Raw genomic sequence first — 17,801 nt, forward strand, 5'->3', positions numbered from 1 at the left:
CTGACTTCAGACACTAGCACTCCATCTGCCCAGGTTATTCCAGTTAAACACGACGTTGATCAGGTCAGTATTGGAACCCACTTCCAGCCCTGCGTGCTCAAGGGTCCAGACCCTTCACAGCCAGCACCCAGAGGTCTTGCTGGGGTTCATTTACCTAGCTGACATCTTTCCTCACCTAGCAAACTATGCTCCTTATTACCTGTGACTGTTTCCAGACTCAAGTTCTCAAACTTAAATGTAAATTAATTACCCCCTAATTGTCTTAGTTTTCTCCTCACCCTACCCCCATCACAATGATAGCAGTAGTGGCCTCCCCCCCCCAACACCCCCCAACGCACGACAACTCAATCCTGCAAGGTGCAAAGCCTTGGTCTAATGCCTTCTTGACCTACGAAGGCCCACAACAATTTTTTCATAAATGTGGAAACCATACGTGACCTGTAATGTGGCTAAAATAATGTATACCTGTGAGGGAAAAGAGCAAGTGGTGATAAGGACAAGGAGGCAGCCTCGAGTCCCAGGTTTTCCAGCAGCACCTGCCAAGGAGGCCCTGAAGAAGAGGGGTGTCTCCTTGCAGCCAGCCTCATGGCGCAGAGGTGCAGGTGCCTCAGGTGACGCCTTCTTCACCAGGCCCTGGCTCTAGCCGCACCCGCCAACACCACTCCACGTGGTCATGGACGCTTGCTGCGCCCACACCGCCCAGCACGGAAGCACATGCAGCTCCTGAGCACGTGAAACGTGGGCAGCACAAGCGAGGGAGTGAATTGTAATGTTACTCACTCTTAACTGATTTAAGCTAAAACTTAGGTAGTTATGCGTGGCCAGCGGCTACTGTACTGAGCAGCACGGCTCTGAGAAGGACAGCTCGGCAGCCCCAGCTCAGGCTCCTATTCTGACGGCCTCCACAGGCTCCCCACCCGCTCCCCAGGCCGCCCATGCACCATGTGGGCCTCTACTCTGCACGTGTGGTCTCAGAACCCCAACAAGAGAGGACGCCAAGCAGAGACAACTTCTGGCTTTCTTTCACAGCACCTACACTCCCAAGTCCACAGCAAATCACCTCAGTTGAACAGCCCTGCTGTGTTGTCGTCCTGCAGGCCGCTAGGTAGTCAGCATGTGACCTAAACACACCGATGAACTTAACCTCTGCCAACTCCCTATTCACAGAGGCAAAACACAGTCGTGATCACAAATGTCGATAAACTGCCCAGAGCCACTCGGCTCAGGCGGAGCCTCTTGTCTTGGCTTCTCACAGATGTCCATCTAGCAGCCTCTGGCTAAGCCAGATGCAGCCTTTCAGCAAATACGAGTGCAGTGCATAGCTACAGACCTCTGTGAACTGAACAGTGTGAACAAGTTGTCCTTCTCCTCAAACAGGTCCGCACGCTAAATAAAACCATGGGCTGCGTGATGCCCCGCTGACCAGACATTCCCAAGAGAGCACGAAAGAGCACTTAAACTATCTTCATACCTCTGGGTCTTTCACTCCCTTTTCACCCAGTGACCCATCATGTGTTTTGCAAAGAAGCTAAAGATGAAGTTAGGCTACTCCTGAGACGCAGGCGGCGGCAGGCAGGGTACCTTCACGGGCGCCTTGCAGCCGTCGCTGCCCCCTCTGCCCAGCTTGCCGTAGTCCCCGTCCCCCCAGGACCAGACGGTGTCGTCCTCCGTGAGGCAGAGGGTCTGGGCGTCCCCACTGCCACAGGCAACGTCGACCACACGGTGGCCCTGCAGCACCTCCACCTGCAGAGAGAGGGGCACTGAGGACATCCGACCGCAACAGAAAGGAGGCTCTCCCCGGAGGGGCTAACGTGCTGGGATTTGGGGGGGTGGGGGGTGCCTGTCTTAATTCTTTACAAAGAACAGGGAATCTTAATGGCCCTGCAGGCCGAGACAGAAGACACCCTCGCACATTTGAACTACATCTCAGCTGTAGGAGGCAGGTCCCGGTGTCCAGGGCTCGGCCCTGCCGCTCACCCTGCAGCCTCAGCTAAATCACAGCGGGCCTCCTAGAAGACAAAAGCCTCTAGCTAGGCGCCAAGTAATATTTACTAGTGTAGATAAAAGGGCCTTTCAAACACTCTCCTGTTTAAACGACCCATGGAATATATACCAAGGTGGTTTTTACTCCCACCGAAAAAAACACTGTTAACTCTGAAACTGAAAAGAATCTGGAATAGGAAATACCGTGGATTCTTAAAAAGCTTAACGACAACGGCAAGCCGCCCCTCCAGGCCCCCCGAGCACGGCTCCTCCTCACCAGCTTTGGCTTCAGCTGGTCCTCACTGTCACTGTGCCCCAGGCGGCCATAGCGGCCTTTGCCCCACGTGTAGAGGTCCCCGGCTGCAGTGACACAGGCGCTGTGGGCTCCGCCAGCAGCAACATCAACCACCTCTACTCCTCTCAGAGACTCAATGACACGAGGACGGTCACACGGACTGCAAAAGAGGTCACCAAATATAACTGAAATAGTTTCATTCTTAAATATGTTTAGATTATTAAATACAGGCTTTTGGTTTGCTGCTCATTTATTCAATGTACACCTCTCAACCTACATACATCGGTCAAGTCAATCATTAAATCAATCTGGCAGAATCATTCAGGCCTGAACTCAAAATCACGTAATTCCCTACCTACCTCCTTTTATACAAGCTGCCCAAATGCCAGAGAGGAGATGGACAGTCTAAATCAGGGGCTGGAAGACCAGCACTTACTGATGGGCCATGTCTGGCCTATGACCTGTTTTTGAAAGGCCAGTGAGCTGAGAATGGGCTTTGCATTTGTTAAGGGTTGTAAAACAAACAAACAAAAACCACGAAAGAAGGATATACAACAAAAACTGGATGTGGCTGGCCTAAAATATTTATTACTATCTGGCCTTTTGCAGAAATAGCCTGTCCACCCTTGCTATAAACATTTCATTTAAGGAGTCAACTAGTCTATATATAACATGGCAAGCCTGACAACAAACTTCTTTTTCTTATTACGGAGTTTTGAAAGCTATTTATAATGATTTTGGATATAAGACCTGAGTCAGGTATATGATGTGGCAAATATGCTTTCCCAGTCGGTGGCATGTGCTTTCCAACTCTTAACAGTGGCTTTCAAAGAGAAGTTCACCAATTTTTATAAAGTCCAATTTATCCTATTTTTCTTTACTGGACTGTGCTTCTGGAGTTCTATCTAAAAATCTTCATCTGACCTAAGGTCACAAAAGTTTTCTCTCATGTTTTCTTCTAGAAGTTTTTAGTTGTAGGTTTTAGATTTATGAGTTAATTTTGGATATGATGCAAGATAAGAATTCAAGTTCAAAGATCGAAGTGTTCCCTCAGGCAAGGCTGAAGATTTCAGTCTGTGGTATTTGGAATTTAGGCTGCAGTCCTTGTTTTTGGATGGATCACTGGGTTTGTGGCACAGTCCATGCTTTAAACCAGATCTGAACAGAAGAATGGCTACTTGGCCCAGGTAGAAGTAGATGAAGTATTTGGTTTAATTTTGGATATTAATGGCACAATGTAAGAATTTAAGTTCACTGTTTACCATACGGTTGTCCAATTGTTCAAAACCATTTGTTGAAAAGACTATCTTTTCTCCAATAAATTGTCTTTGCACTTTTGTATTATGCACTGCAAACTGTGAGAGAGGAATCAAGTTTCATTTTTCCACACTCTACTGTATCAGTATTTGTGGGTACGTGTTTGGACTTCCTATCCTATTCTGCTCCACTGATATATTTCTCACTCGTTACAATAATACCACACTGTCTTGATTCCTGTATCTTTAAAATGAGACTTGAAGTTAAATAGTGTCAGTCCGCCAACTCTGCTCCTCATTTTCAAAGCTGTCTTGACTATTGTAGGTACTCTTCATTTCCACATGAATTTTATAATCAGCTTGTCAATTTCTACAGAAATTTTGATTGGGAAGGGGTTGAATCAATAGGTTAATTCGAGGAAAACCAACAAATCAACAATATTGAGTCTTCCAGTCCATGAACACAGCATACTCCTGCATTATTTTAGGTCTTCTAAAATTTCTCTCAGCAATATTTTATAGTTTTTTGTCTGTAAGTTATCCATATCTTTGGGTCAAATTTATTCCTTACTATTTCAATTTTAGGGGGAGGGTACCATAAATGGTATTTTAAACTTTCAATTTCTGATTGCATATGTATATGTATAAAGACACACAGTTGACTTTTTTAAATGCAGAAATGTTTCCTTTATTTGCCTGCAATTGACTTTTATTTACTGATCTTCTATCCTGCAACCCTGCTAATCACACTCATTAATTCTAGTTGCTTTCTTGTAGATACCATCAGATTTTCTACATAAATAATCATATTATGTGTAAATGGACAGCTTTAATTCTCCTTCCAATCTGAATGCCTTTTACCTCTTTGCGTTGTTGTGCTGCACTTGCTAAACCTGCTAAACACTGAATACAACTGGTGACAGACAGCAGCAGATGTCCTTGTCTTGTTCCTGGAGATAGGGAAAGCGCTCAGCCTGTCACCATCAGGTACCACATTAGCCCTAGCTTTCTTTCTTTCTTTCTCTCTTTCATTTGTTTATTTATGGCTGTGTTGGGTCTTCGTTGCTGTGCGTTGGCTTCTCATTGCGGTGGCTTCTCTTGTTGTGGAGCACGGGCTCTAGAGCGCAGGCTCAGTAGCTGTGGCGCATGGGATTAGTTGCTCCGCAGTATGTGGGATCTTCCCGGACCAGGGCTCGAACCTGTGTCCCCTGCATTGGCAGGTGGATTCTTAACCACTGAGCCACCAGGGAAGTCAAGCCCTAGCTTTAACAGAGATGCCCTTTATCAAGCTGAGGAAGTTTTCTCTCATTCCCAGATTGCTGAAAGTTTTTATCAGAAACAAATGTTAGTTTACTGAATGCTTTTTCGCCTTTCATCTACTGAGATAATCTATACAGTTTTTCTTTTTTACACTGATCAATTTTCTAATGTTAAAACAATTATTCAATACTGGCAAAAACGTCATTTGGCCTTACTGCTTTATCCTTTTACATACTGTTGGATTCAACTTTCTAAAATATTAAGAATTTTTACATCTATGCTCATGAAGGATATTGGTCTATATTTTCCTAATAACATGAGTCTGGTTTTTTGTTTTTTTTTTGTGGTACGTGGGCCTCTCACTGTTGTGGTCTCTCCCGTTGCAGAGCACAGGCTCCGGATGCACAGGCTCAGTGGCCATGGCTCACGGGCCCAGCTGCTCCGCGGCATGTGGGATCTTCCCGGACCAGGGCACGAACCCATGTCCCCTGCATCAGCAGGCGGATTCTCAACCACTGCACCCCCAGGGAAGTCCCTGAGTCTGGTTTTGATATAAGAATAAAGCTGTCCTCAAAAAAGTAAATTGGCGAGAATTCCCTCCTCAATTTTCTGAAATTGACTGTGAAGAACTGGTATTATCTGTTACTTACATGTGTGGTAGAAATCACCAGTCATATATCTGGTCCTGAGGATTGATTTGTGGGAAATTCAATTTCTTAAATAGACACAGGGCCATTCAAGTCATCTAATTTTTCTTGAGTGAGCATTAAAGAATGTGTGTCCTTTGAGGAATTTGTCCATTTCATCTAAAAAGTTCAATCTGTTGGCATAAAGTTATTTAATACACTTCATCTTTCAATAACTACATTCTGCAGTGATGAAAACTCCCTCATTCCTGATATTGCTATAATTTGTGTGTGTGTGTGTGTGTGTGTGTGTGTGTAGATAGATAGATTAGTCTAGATGGAGGTTTTATTGATGATGCTAACTTTCTTAAAGAACCAACTTCTGTTTTCTTTAATTTTTCTCCATTTCTCTGTTTTCTATTTCATGGATTCTTGCTCTGATCTTTCTTAGTTCCTTCACTCTGCTCACTTTGCCTTTCGTATTCTAGTTCCTTAAAGTAGAAGCTGAGGTCATTATTTAGAGACCATTTTTCTTTTATAAAAAGGCATTTCATGCTATAAATCTCCTTCTAAGTACTGCTTCTGCTGGATCACACACATTTTTATATGTTGTTTTCATTTTCACTCAGATCAAAATTCTTTCTAATTTAGCACTGATTCCTTCTTTGACCCATCAGTTATTTTTACGTTTTATTTACTTTCCAAATATATGGAGGATTTTTCATACTTTATAGTAATTGATTTCTAATTAATTCCATTGTGGTCAGAGAAAATATTTTATATAATTTGAATCTTTTTGATTTATGAGATTTGTTTTCTGGCCCACATTATGGTCTATATTGGCAGCTGTTCCACGTGTACTTGAAAAGAATGTGCTTTTGTTAAGTAGTGTTGTATAGTGGTAATTAAAACAAATTGGTTGATAAAGTTGTTCAAGTCTTCTGACAAATCTTCTATCCACCTATCAGTTATTGAGAGAGGGTTATTAAAATCTACAACTGTAAATTTGTTTCTTCTTGCAGCTGTCATTTTGTTTAATTTCATATATTTGGAAGATCTATTATTAGTTGTGTAAACATTTAGATTATGTCCTCTTGATGAACTGACCACATCATCATCATAAAATGACCCTTTTTATCTCTATTGATATTCTCTGATGTTACATCTAGTTTGTATAATATTAATATAGGCATTCCAGCTTTCTTTTAATCTGTGTTAGCATATTTTCCTACCCTTTTATTTTTAATTGATTTATGTGTTTAAATATAGACATGTTAAATACGAAGTTTGCTCTATGTAGCATATTGTTTGATTTTGCTTTTATATGCATTCTGACAATGACTTTTAACTGTGGTGTTTAGATCATTTAACATTTGATGTGATTATTAATATATTTTGGTTTAGATCTATACCTTACTATTTGTTTTCTATCTGTCTCATCTGTTTACTCCATTTTTTCTTTTTTCTGGTTTCTTTCGAGTATGTTTTTTGATTTACTTTATCTCCTTTGTTGGCTTATCAGATAAAACTTTTTGTTGCTTTATTTTCAGGGTTGCTTTGGCAGATGTAGAATGCATCTCTAACGATTAGAGTTTAGTCTGGGGTCATGTACTAAATCATGTATAGTATAAGAACTTCACAACAGTATATGTCCATTTCCTGCCTCTAACCCCAGCCTCTGTGCTACTGCTGTCATATATTTTACTACTATGTATGTTTTAAGCATCTCAATTCATTCTTACCATATCCTGAAAACATTCAATTATCTCTTAAAGAGATTTATATAATAAGGGAAAGCATCATGATATTAACTCATGTAGTAATTTCCTCATTCATTTGTATAGATCCCTGATTCCATCTGGTATAATCTTCCTCTGGTTTGAAGTAATTCCTTTAAATTTTTAGTTGTACAGATCTGGAGGTGGTGAATTATTTCAGCTTTTGTATGCCTGCATAAGTCTACTTCAAATTCATTCCTGAAAAAATAATTTCATTGAGTAAAAAAATCTAGGCTGACAGTTATTTTTACTTTCAGTATCTCCCACTGTATTCTAGCTTACATTATTTCTTATCAGAAATTCACCATCACCCTTTACCTTTTATTCTGTACATAACTGGTGTTTTTCCCCCTGGCTGCTTTAAAATATTTTGCTCCTTATCAATGGCCTTGAGCAATTTGATTATGATGTGCTTTGGTGTAGTTTCCTTCATGCTTCTCTTGCTTAGGGTTCTCTGAGCTTCTTGAATGTGTGGGTTTATAATTTTCATTAAGTTTGAAATTTTTTCAGCCATTACTTCTTCAAAATCCCCATCTTCATCACTTTCGGTGACTCCAATTATGCATGTATTGGGCCATTTGAGGTTGTCCACAGCTCACTGATACTATGGTCTTTTTATATATTCTTTTTTTTTTCTGTTTCATTTGGATAGTTTCTACTATTATATATTCAAGTTCACTGACCTTTTCTTCTGCAATGTTTAATCTGCCATTAATCCCATGCACTGTATTTTTCATCTTAAACATTGTATTTTTCTTGGACATTGTATTTCTTTAGGACTTTGATTTGGGCATTTAAATATCTTTCAGTCTCTACCTAACATGTTCAAGTTTTTTCCTCTAGCTTACTGAAGATAGAACTGTTTCAGTGTTCTTGTCTAGTAATTCTAACATTTGTGTCACTTCTGGGTCAGTTTCAATCAACTGACGCTTCTCCTTATATGGGTTGTATTTTCCTTCTCTTTTGTGTGCCTGATAATTTTTTTATAGCTTTATTGAGATAAAATTGACATATAATATTGTGTAAGTTTAGGTGCACAATATGATTTGATAGATGTATATATTGTGAAACGGTTACTACAATAAGGTTAGTTAACAAATCCTTCACCTCACATGTTTACTTTTGTATGTGTGGTAAGAACATTTAAGATGTACACTCTTAGCAACTTGCATATGTACAATACAGTACTGTTAACTATAGTCACCATGCTGTACATTAAATCCCCAGAACTTATTGATCTCATAACTGGAAGTTTGTACTCTTTTAGCAACATCTCCCCATTTCCTCCACCCCCAACCCCTTGCAACCACCAATCTGTTCTCTATTTCTATGAGTTCAGCTTTTTTAAGATTCCACATATAAGTGAGGTCATACAGTTTTTTTGTCTTTCTCTGACACATTTCACTTAGCAAAAAGTCCTCAAAGTTCATCCATATTGCTGCAAATGGCAGGATTTCCTTTTTCATGGTTGAATAATATTCATATACACACACATACACACACACACCACACACACACACCACATTTTTCTTTCTCCATTTGTCTGTCAATGAACACTTAGGGGTTGTTTCTTGATCTTGGCTATTGTAAATAATGCTGCAATGAACATGGGGGTACAGATATCTTTTTCAAATAGTGGTTTCATTTCCTTTGGCTATATACCCAGAAATGAGATTATTAGATCAAATGCTAATTCAATTTTAAATTTTATGAGGAACTTCCACACTGTTTTGCACAGTGGCTGCACCAATTTACATTCCCACCAACAATGTACAAGGGCTCCCTTTTCTCCACACCCTCGCAAGTACTTGTTACCTCTTGTCTTCTTGATGATAGCCATTCTAACACTTGTGAGGTGATATCTTATTGTGGTTTTGATTTGCATTTCCCTGATGATTTAGTGAGCTTGAGCAATTTTTCATGTGCCTGTTGGCCATTTGTATGCCTCTTGGAAAAATGCTTATTCAGGTCCTTTGCCCATTTGTTAATTGGGTTATTTGGTTTTTGTTTGCTATTAAGTTGTGTGACTTTCTTATGTATTCTGGATCTTAACCTCTGATCAGTTATATGATTTACAAATATTTTCTCTCATTCCACAGTTTGCCTTTTCACTGTGTTGTTTCTTTTGCTGTGAAGAAGCTTTTTAGTTTGATGGAGTCCCACTTGTTTATTTTTGCCTTTGTTGCTTGTGCTTTTGGTGTCATAGCCAAAAAATCATTGCCAAGACCAATGTCAAAGAGCTTTTTCCCTATGTCTTCTTCTAGGAGTTTTATCTTTTCAGGTCTTATAGCCAAGTCTTTAATCCATTTTGAGTTAATTTTTGTGAGTGGTGTAAGAGAGTGGTCCAATTTCATTCTTTTGCATTTGAATATCCAATTTTCCCAACACTACTGAAGAGACATGTGCCTGATAATTTCTGACTGGATGAACAACATTGTGACTATTATCTTGCTGGATGCTTGATATGTTTGTATCCATAAAAACATTCTTGAGCTTTGATCTCTACAACATGGTTAAGTTACCCGTAAACAGTTTAATCCTTTCAGGTCTTGCTTTTTAGCTTTGTTGGTGGGATCAGAACAACACTTAGTCTATGGTTAATTTCTTTCCTCTCTGTTGTGCACCATCACTCTTAGTCCTCTACTCAGTGCCCTGTGAATTATGAGGTTTGGGGAGTAGGCACTATCCTCTGCCCTCTGTGAGCTCTGGGAATGTTCCTCCTAATCTTTTTAGGTGGTCTGTTCCTTGGCCTCTCAGATATTCTCCTCACACATGATTGTCAGTATTCACCTCTGGAGATCACTGACCGTACTTTACTTCCTGTTATCCAATGTCTTTAGGGCTGCTGTTTCATATATTTTGTCGGGTGCTTTAGTTATTTCAGATGCAAAGGGCCCTGTCATTCCAATTTGGCAGGTAGTTCCCATTACTTTTTAAAAATTTAGTGGGTTTGATTGCTTTGTTTAAAAAACTATGTCATTTGTGTGTCCCTTTCCCCTACTGCCATTTCCTCTGTATTTACAGTTTTAGCATCTGCATATTAACAAAATGCCAACTGTGATTCAGTGGATGACTCGGGGACTAGGAGAAGGAGACTTGGGGGGAAAGGACAAGATGAAGCTCACCATACTTAGTAATCAGAAATCAAAATTCAGAACTGATTTCCCCCCAATAGAGGGGTCATGTAGGCAAGCCTAAATAATGTCACATGAACTTATTTCTGCTAAATGAGTCATTAACATTAACTTTGAGTAGATTATTACAAATGTTGTCTTAAAAAACAAACTGCCAATACACCATACAAGCATTAACACAAACAAACAAGAAGAGGAAAACATAACATTAAAAATGATGTTTTCACATAATACCTTCTGTTGCCATGCCCCAACTTCCCATCTTCTGCCTCACCCCAAGAGTAAACTTCTCCTTCTGAAGAGAGGGCAAGACAGTGTTTTCCTCCTGAGTTCACAGCTACTTTCTTAATAAACACATGCTGAATGGATTCAAGTAATGTTGGGGTAGATACCGACTCTGTCCCTCCAATTCCTAGTCTGCCGCCTGCACCATACCCAGTGGCATACAGCTAAGACAAGAAAAAGTAATATAAACATCAGATTTTTATCTAAATATATTTCAGTAAACAATAAACCAATTAGATCATTTTAGTAATTAATAACCTATATTTTAGTAATTAATAAACCAAATCAATGTTCTCGATATTTTTACCACAGAAAAATAAAATTAAAAATTAAAAATCACAGGAATGTTTAAGACTTTATTTTTGCTTTATCAGATCTCTAAAAATTAAAGAAAACGTTAAAACTAATAGAAACCCCAAATTCAGAAAATGTATTTTGAAAACATGGTCTTTTCCCTGGAAGCATTTCTATTTTTGTCTAGAATAGCAACTACAATTAATACCAAGAAAAACAAAAGATTTAATTAGCTACTATATGCAAATCCCAGATAAATAACACCTACAGAAACACCCATATGAAAATTATACATATACTTAGTACTTCAGCAAGGCAGCATACAAATCACACAGCAGAATATACTACTTTTCTTTCATTGTAAGTGGGTAATTGATCTGGGACAAAAAACATCTTTACCATAAAAAAAAAAAAATCAAGATTGTCATTTCCAGATGCATGTCAAACACCTCTCCTATAACAATTTAAATGCTGTTTCATATTGTTTCAAATGCTCTGCTGCACTGACACAACAGTAAGGAAACTTCAAGGACTAAAACAGGAAGTGAAACCAAGAATTCAGATGGATAAATGAACCCAAAGTCGGCCTCCCCTGGGAAGGTTTCAAGGCTCTCGAGTACACCGAGTGTGGGCAGTGAGGCACCAAGCCTAAAGGGAGACTGTAGAAAGGAGAGGCTCTGAGCGCTTCCCCTCACTCAGACTGTGAATGAGAACTAAGAAGAAGAAAAAGAGTTGCCTTTTCAAAACTTAGGACTGAATGAGAGGGTGGAAAATCTCTCCTGAGAATTCATAACTACAAAAGCTGGTCCTTGAGTTGGTTTTCAGTCTGAATTAATGCTACCTATGGTAGTCTAAATTCCATAGGTAGAGAATTTAATTTACAATGGCTTAAAGTTGGTAGTACCCAGGGTCACAAATTCTCATTTGATTAGTGACTTCAAACTAGGCCTCTGACACCACAAACTTCTTAACCAGCACAGGCAGGAGACAACACTATGAAAAAGTGAAAATGTGCTGCCGTCTTCTTTTACTTTCTCTTCATTTAGATACTGCCTGATCTCTCCTCAGTCTTCTGTCTGGAACTCCTCCTCTCAGACACCTTTCATGGAGCTATTTCCAGGCAGTTTTCCATGCTTCAAAATCGTCTCATCCTATCAGAACTTTATTGTTCAGAGTCCCATTTCTGTGAGATATTTAGCTTTCTAAGATGTTAATAGATTCTGATAGTTTAGGATATCATCTTTTAAAATGTGTCCATTAAATGCATGGACCCTGTAATAAAATACCTTAGCTGAGAGAAATCAAAAACAAAACAAAAAGCAACATACAAAAAACAAACACAAAAAAACTAGGCCTCAAAGAATTCCTACATCAAATTTTCCAAGGAAAGTGGTCAGCTCATAGTTTTAAAAATTCCCATTATCTAAAAGGAAGGAAGGCACCATGAGAGAGAGTCAGAAGAAAAAAAGTCCAATATTATGTTTAAAGAAATAAAAGCTTGAAAGTATCCCCAAGGAATAAGAGACGAGAAGGTAAGCCAAAGCAGCACTTCCAGAAATTAAAAAAACATAGTTGAAACAAAAAACCCAGAAGTATTAAACAGAAGATTATAAACAGGTGAAGAAATCAGACAACTAGAAAATGGATCTAAGGAAATTATCCAGCATATGGCACAGAAACACAAAGAGAAGAGGAAATAGAAAAGAAGAGAGAATTTGGGATAGACCTCCTCACCTGAATGTCAATCAGAACGCAGAGTTTTAGGTACAGATCATACAGAGAATATGGGAGAGGCAATATTTGAAAAAATAATGTCTGAGAATTTACCAGAGTTGTTAAAAGACCACTTTTCAGAGCCAGGAAGCCCACCCCTCATCCCTCACCACCTGGCAGAAACAAAACAACACAAAAAAGGGCAGGAAAAGTAAAAAGAAATTGACATCTAAATATATTCTAGTGAAACTGTAGATCACTAAAGAAAGACCTTGAAAGCAGCTACAAAGAAAAGATTTATTACCTTCATTTGGGTAAAAATTAATCTGACTGCTGACATCCCATTAGCAACAACGAATGCCAAAAACCAGAAGAATAAAACCTTTAATAGGGTGACTGAAAATAATGGTCAACTGAAAATGTTATACTCTAGAACAGGGCTTGGCAAATCAGGCCCACCACCTGATTTTGCCACACCCATTCATTTACATATTCTCCACAAGCTGCTTTCATAATTGCAACAGAGACCAGACTATATGATTCCCATAGCCAAAAATACTATCCTTTACCTAGAAAAAGGACAAAACTAAGATATTTTTAAATAAACAACAAAAACAATCAGGAGATTAACCAACAAGAGACCCTCACAAAAGGAAACTGAAAATACACGCTTAAAGTAGAAGAAAAATGATTGCAGATATAAGATCTGAGACATATGAAATAATTGGTGAGCAAAGATGTGTATAACATTTGGGTAAATCTAGAAAACACACGGTCTATATAAAACAACAATAATAATAATGCCTATCATTCGGGGAACAGGTTAGTGCCAAAACACAGGATAACAAAGGATCAGCCTTTTTAATTTGAGAGGAGTATAGAAATACTAATTAACTTTAGATTTTAAATATACATGTTAAAATCACCAGGAAACAACTGAAAGACAGAATTCTCCAGAAAACAGAAAAAGAGAGCTACACTTCAACCCTTGCTATGAGGCTAGCACGACCTTGATACTTTTGGCGGATGGCCTCTGACGTGGTTCCCAAGAGTCCCTGCTTGCAGGGATTCCCGCCCCTATGTAATCCCTTCTTGGATGTGGGCTAGACCTAGTGACTCTCTTCTAATGGACAGAATACAGCAACAGGGATGGAGTATCACTTCTGGATTAGCTCACACAAGACTGTGACTTGTCTTGCTCTCACGCTCTCCTGCCTTCTCCCTTGCTCCCTCTGATGAAGCCAGCTGCCACATAGTGAGATAGCAAAGAGCTGAGGGCAACCTTAGCCAACAGGTCATGGGGAGCTGAATTTTCCTCAGGCCAGCCTTGCAGCAACTGCAGCCTGATGAGAGATTCTGGGCTGGAGGCCCAAGCTAAGCCACTCAGAGAAACTGTGAAATAATAAAGGTGTATTGTTTTACGCCAACTGTTGTAAGTTAAACAGATAACTAATATATTGGGTTAGCCAAAAGGTTCTTTTGTTTTTTTCTGTAAGATGGCTCTAGTAGTGCTTAGTTGTCTTTAACTTCATTTGAAACAATTTTGTTAGACTGTATTGGGACAGCTGTCATTATCAGTGTGCATTTAAAAAAAAAACATCAAAATTGGTGAATTTTTGTGTAGCCATTCTAATACTGAAGATAGAGGGGGGGAAAAAGCAACATTTTTGGCACATTATGCTTTATTATTTCAAGAAAGGTAAAAACGCAACTGAAATGCAAAAAAAGATTTGTGCATGGAAAATGCAAAAAAAAATTTGTGCACAGCATTTGTACATGTTGCTAATTTGTGTATGGAAAAGGTGCTGTGACTGACTGAACATGTCAAAAGTGGTTTGCAAAGTTTCATGCTGCAGATTTCTTGCTGGACGATGCTCCACGGTCGGATAGACCAGTTGAAGTTGACAGCGATCAAATCAAGACATTCATTGAAAACAATCAACATTGTACCACATACGACATAGATGACATACTCAAAATATCCAAAACAAGCACTGAAAATCATTTGCAGCAGCTTGGCTATGTTAATCACTTTGATGTTTGGGTTCCACATTAGTTAAGCAAAAAAAAAACCTTTTTGACCGTATTTCCGCATGAGATTCTCTACTGAAACGTAACAAAAATGTTCTGTTTTTAAAACAAATTGTGTTGGGCGATGAAAAGTGGATACTGTACAATAATGTGGAACGGAAGAGATCGTGGGGCAAGTGAAATGAAGCACCACCAACCACACCAAAGGCCGGTCTTCATCCAAAGAAGGTGATGTTGTGTATATGGTGGGATTGGAAGGGAGTCCTCTATTATGAGCTCCTTCTGGAAAACCAAACGATTAATTCCAACAAGTACCACTCCCAATTAGACCAACTGACAGCAGGACTCAACAAAAAGCGTCCAGAATTAGTCAACAGAAAACGCATAATCTTCCATCAGGATAACGTAAGACCGCATGTTTCTTTGATGACCAGGCAAAAACTGTTACAGTTTGGCTGGGAAGTTCTGATTCATACGCCGTATTCAGCAGACATTGCACCTTCAGATTTCCATTTATTTTGCTTTTTACAAAATTCTCTTAATGGAAAAAACGTCAATTCCCTGAATACTGTAAAAGACACCTGGAACAGTTCTTTGCTCAAAAAGGTAAAAAGTTTTGGGAAGACAGAATCATGAAGTTGCCTGAAAAATGGCAGAAGGCAGTGGAACAAAACAGTGAATACGTTGTTCAATAAAGTTCTTGGTGAAAATGAAAAATGTGTCTCTTATTTTTAACCTAAAAACCGAAGGAACTTTTTGGCCAATCCAATAGTACCATAACCAGACATGGAGTGGGTAAGACAAGAATATTATGATGATTGCACTCATGATCCTGGATCTCCCAAAAATCCCAAACACAAACCAAATAAATATAAAACAGAACCTGACCAAGTAAGGTTTTTCCAAAGAATGCAAGACTATCTGATATAAGGAAAACAATTAATCCAATTCACTATATTAATCCACTAAAGGAGAAAAACATCTCTTTGATTATTTTTTAAACATAGGAAGAATGTTTGACGAAAGTCAGTACCTATTCCTAAATGGAAAAAAGAAGGGAACTTCCTTAATCTGATACAGGGCATCTACCAAAACCCCACAGTAAGTGTGTAAAGCATTCCATCACAGTGTTTCCTTTGCAGCCTGGATCAAGCCAAGAATAGGCCCACTACCACCCCCGTTCAATACTGTACTGCAGCGCCCACCAGCCTGATGAGCTCCATTTCTCCCATGCAGAGGAGAAAAGTAAAAGTAAAAGTAAAAGACAGGTGAACTGGAAAGGAAGGAACAAAATTTATTTACAGAACATGGCTTTATAAAGAAGATACACAACAGTTTGAGATACTAAGAAAGAAAAGAGTATAATAAGGTCACTAAACATAACGTCAATATATAAATACTAACGATTTCCATATATCAGTAGCAATTAATTTTTTAAAAGAGCATTATGATAGCAAACAAAAAAGGAATACATACATTTAACGAACTGACACGCAAACGATTATGTTTTATGTATGCTGCATCTCAAAATAAAAAATTCTAAAACCACAGAACACATTAAAGATTATACAGAGATACTTTAGAACGATAACTGCTTCCAGCACACCATAAGCACTGTGTACATAATCTTGAGATACTGTTTTAGCACAGAATAGTTATACATGCTGTGAACCAAACAAATGCCCTCCAGCCACAGCTGTCTCAGTTTCAGTGTCAGTATGACACAGGAAATGCACCTTCTTACCTTCCCATCAGCTGTCACTGCAAAGAGCGTCTGCTCTCCTCCAATTAACTGCACGGGTCTGAGAGCTGCAAGGGCTTCACAGGGAGTGGGGACTTTAACTTTTGCACCTTCGATGCCCCCAAGCTGACCCCTATGATTATGACCCCAACCATAAATTGTTCCACTGCCGCCAGCAGAAAGAGTCCAGTCATCTGGTCGCCTGTAACAAACATTAAGAGAACAAATGACATGGGAAAGAACTGCACGTGAAGCACCATTCTCTCACAGACAACATTATTTCTTGTTTCTGATATAGTAAACCTGTTCATCCACTGCACAAGTTGTTCATCTTGCTCTCTTCTAAAAATGCCGTGGCTCTCGTGGAGAACATCCATGTTTTCGCCGTCTGCCATTAATTCACGAATTTTCTTAGCCACCTGGACATTATTATGAGATTATACATCAAACACTCTTCTCTCAAGAATAAAACAAATAATACTAAGGTAAGAAGACAGGAGAGGAGGTCTCCCCACCCAAGAATATGAGGGAATGCCAACATCAACATTGTGACTTTACAGTTAATAAGCAAAACCAACATGATTATATCACGTTGAAGATATTTTAAAATGCCTAGACAGTAAGTATCATTATATCTTTACTAAAAATAAACTTTAACTGAAATTTACAGTATCAGTTTATTCATTTTCACCTATGTGCTTTTTTCTTTATGATATTCCTTGGCAAAAGAAATGTTACTGTGTCTCATAATATTGGCATCTTTTTACACTATAAAGAAAACACTGTGCATCCCAAAAGTGGTTCCAAAATATCTTGCAATACCTCATCGAGAAACAGACGGGGCAGTGGTGTTCTCTTGTCCAGGGCCACAGCAACACGGGAGGCCATGCAGTACCTTCGGAACCAAGCCCACTTGTGCGTCTCAGCACAGCAAGGGAGAGTGTCTAATTCCAGGTCACAAGCAAGAGCTACTAGTACCTGCAGCCACCACAAATTAACAACACAGGGACACTCAGAGACACGGCTAACATTCCACTTCACCAACACTGCCTGCCAAAGACGGCCCCCACGCAGGCTCCCTGTGGGACCTCCTTCAGAATTCCTCGTGCCAGGCTGACTGCCACATGCCCAGCAAGGGTCTTAGCATCACCAGTGATGTGGATTATTCCTATCCAGTTACTAACGATGCACCTGACAACAGAACCTCAGATCAGACTACTGCTACAACACTTGCCACCTAAATCAAGGAATCTGAAAGCACACTGATACTTAAAGTACAAGGGCTTAGATCACACAGTTACTCCTGAAAATTTTTCATATTCAACTTCAGCAATAGCTACACCTGTTCTCAGGGATGCCTGATACTTGATGCACAGCACTTGATGGCTCTCTGTGGCTCTCTCAT

General features: G+C 39.4%; 1 protein-coding gene across 1 annotated transcript in view; it reads right to left on the reverse strand.

Moving 5' to 3' along the window:
- Positions 1–17,801, reverse strand: part of HERC2 (HECT and RLD domain containing E3 ubiquitin protein ligase 2) — a 234,930-nt gene that overhangs the window by 16,666 nt on the left and 200,463 nt on the right. Inside the window, exons 76-81 of the mRNA XM_024117104.3 lie at positions 17,219–17,374; positions 16,700–16,815; positions 16,400–16,598; positions 10,567–10,781; positions 2,261–2,438; positions 1,582–1,743 (exon numbers count right to left, since the gene is read on the reverse strand). Of these exons, the coding sequence (XP_023972872.1) occupies positions 1,582–1,743; positions 2,261–2,438; positions 10,567–10,781; positions 16,400–16,598; positions 16,700–16,815; positions 17,219–17,374 (1,026 nt within the window). The remainder of the gene's footprint in view (positions 1–1,581; positions 1,744–2,260; positions 2,439–10,566; positions 10,782–16,399; positions 16,599–16,699; positions 16,816–17,218; positions 17,375–17,801) is intronic.

This window comes from Physeter macrocephalus, chromosome 2 (genome assembly GCF_002837175.3).
Source record: "Physeter macrocephalus isolate SW-GA chromosome 2, ASM283717v5, whole genome shotgun sequence".
In the NCBI taxonomy this organism is placed as follows: domain Eukaryota; kingdom Metazoa; phylum Chordata; class Mammalia; order Artiodactyla; family Physeteridae; genus Physeter; species Physeter macrocephalus.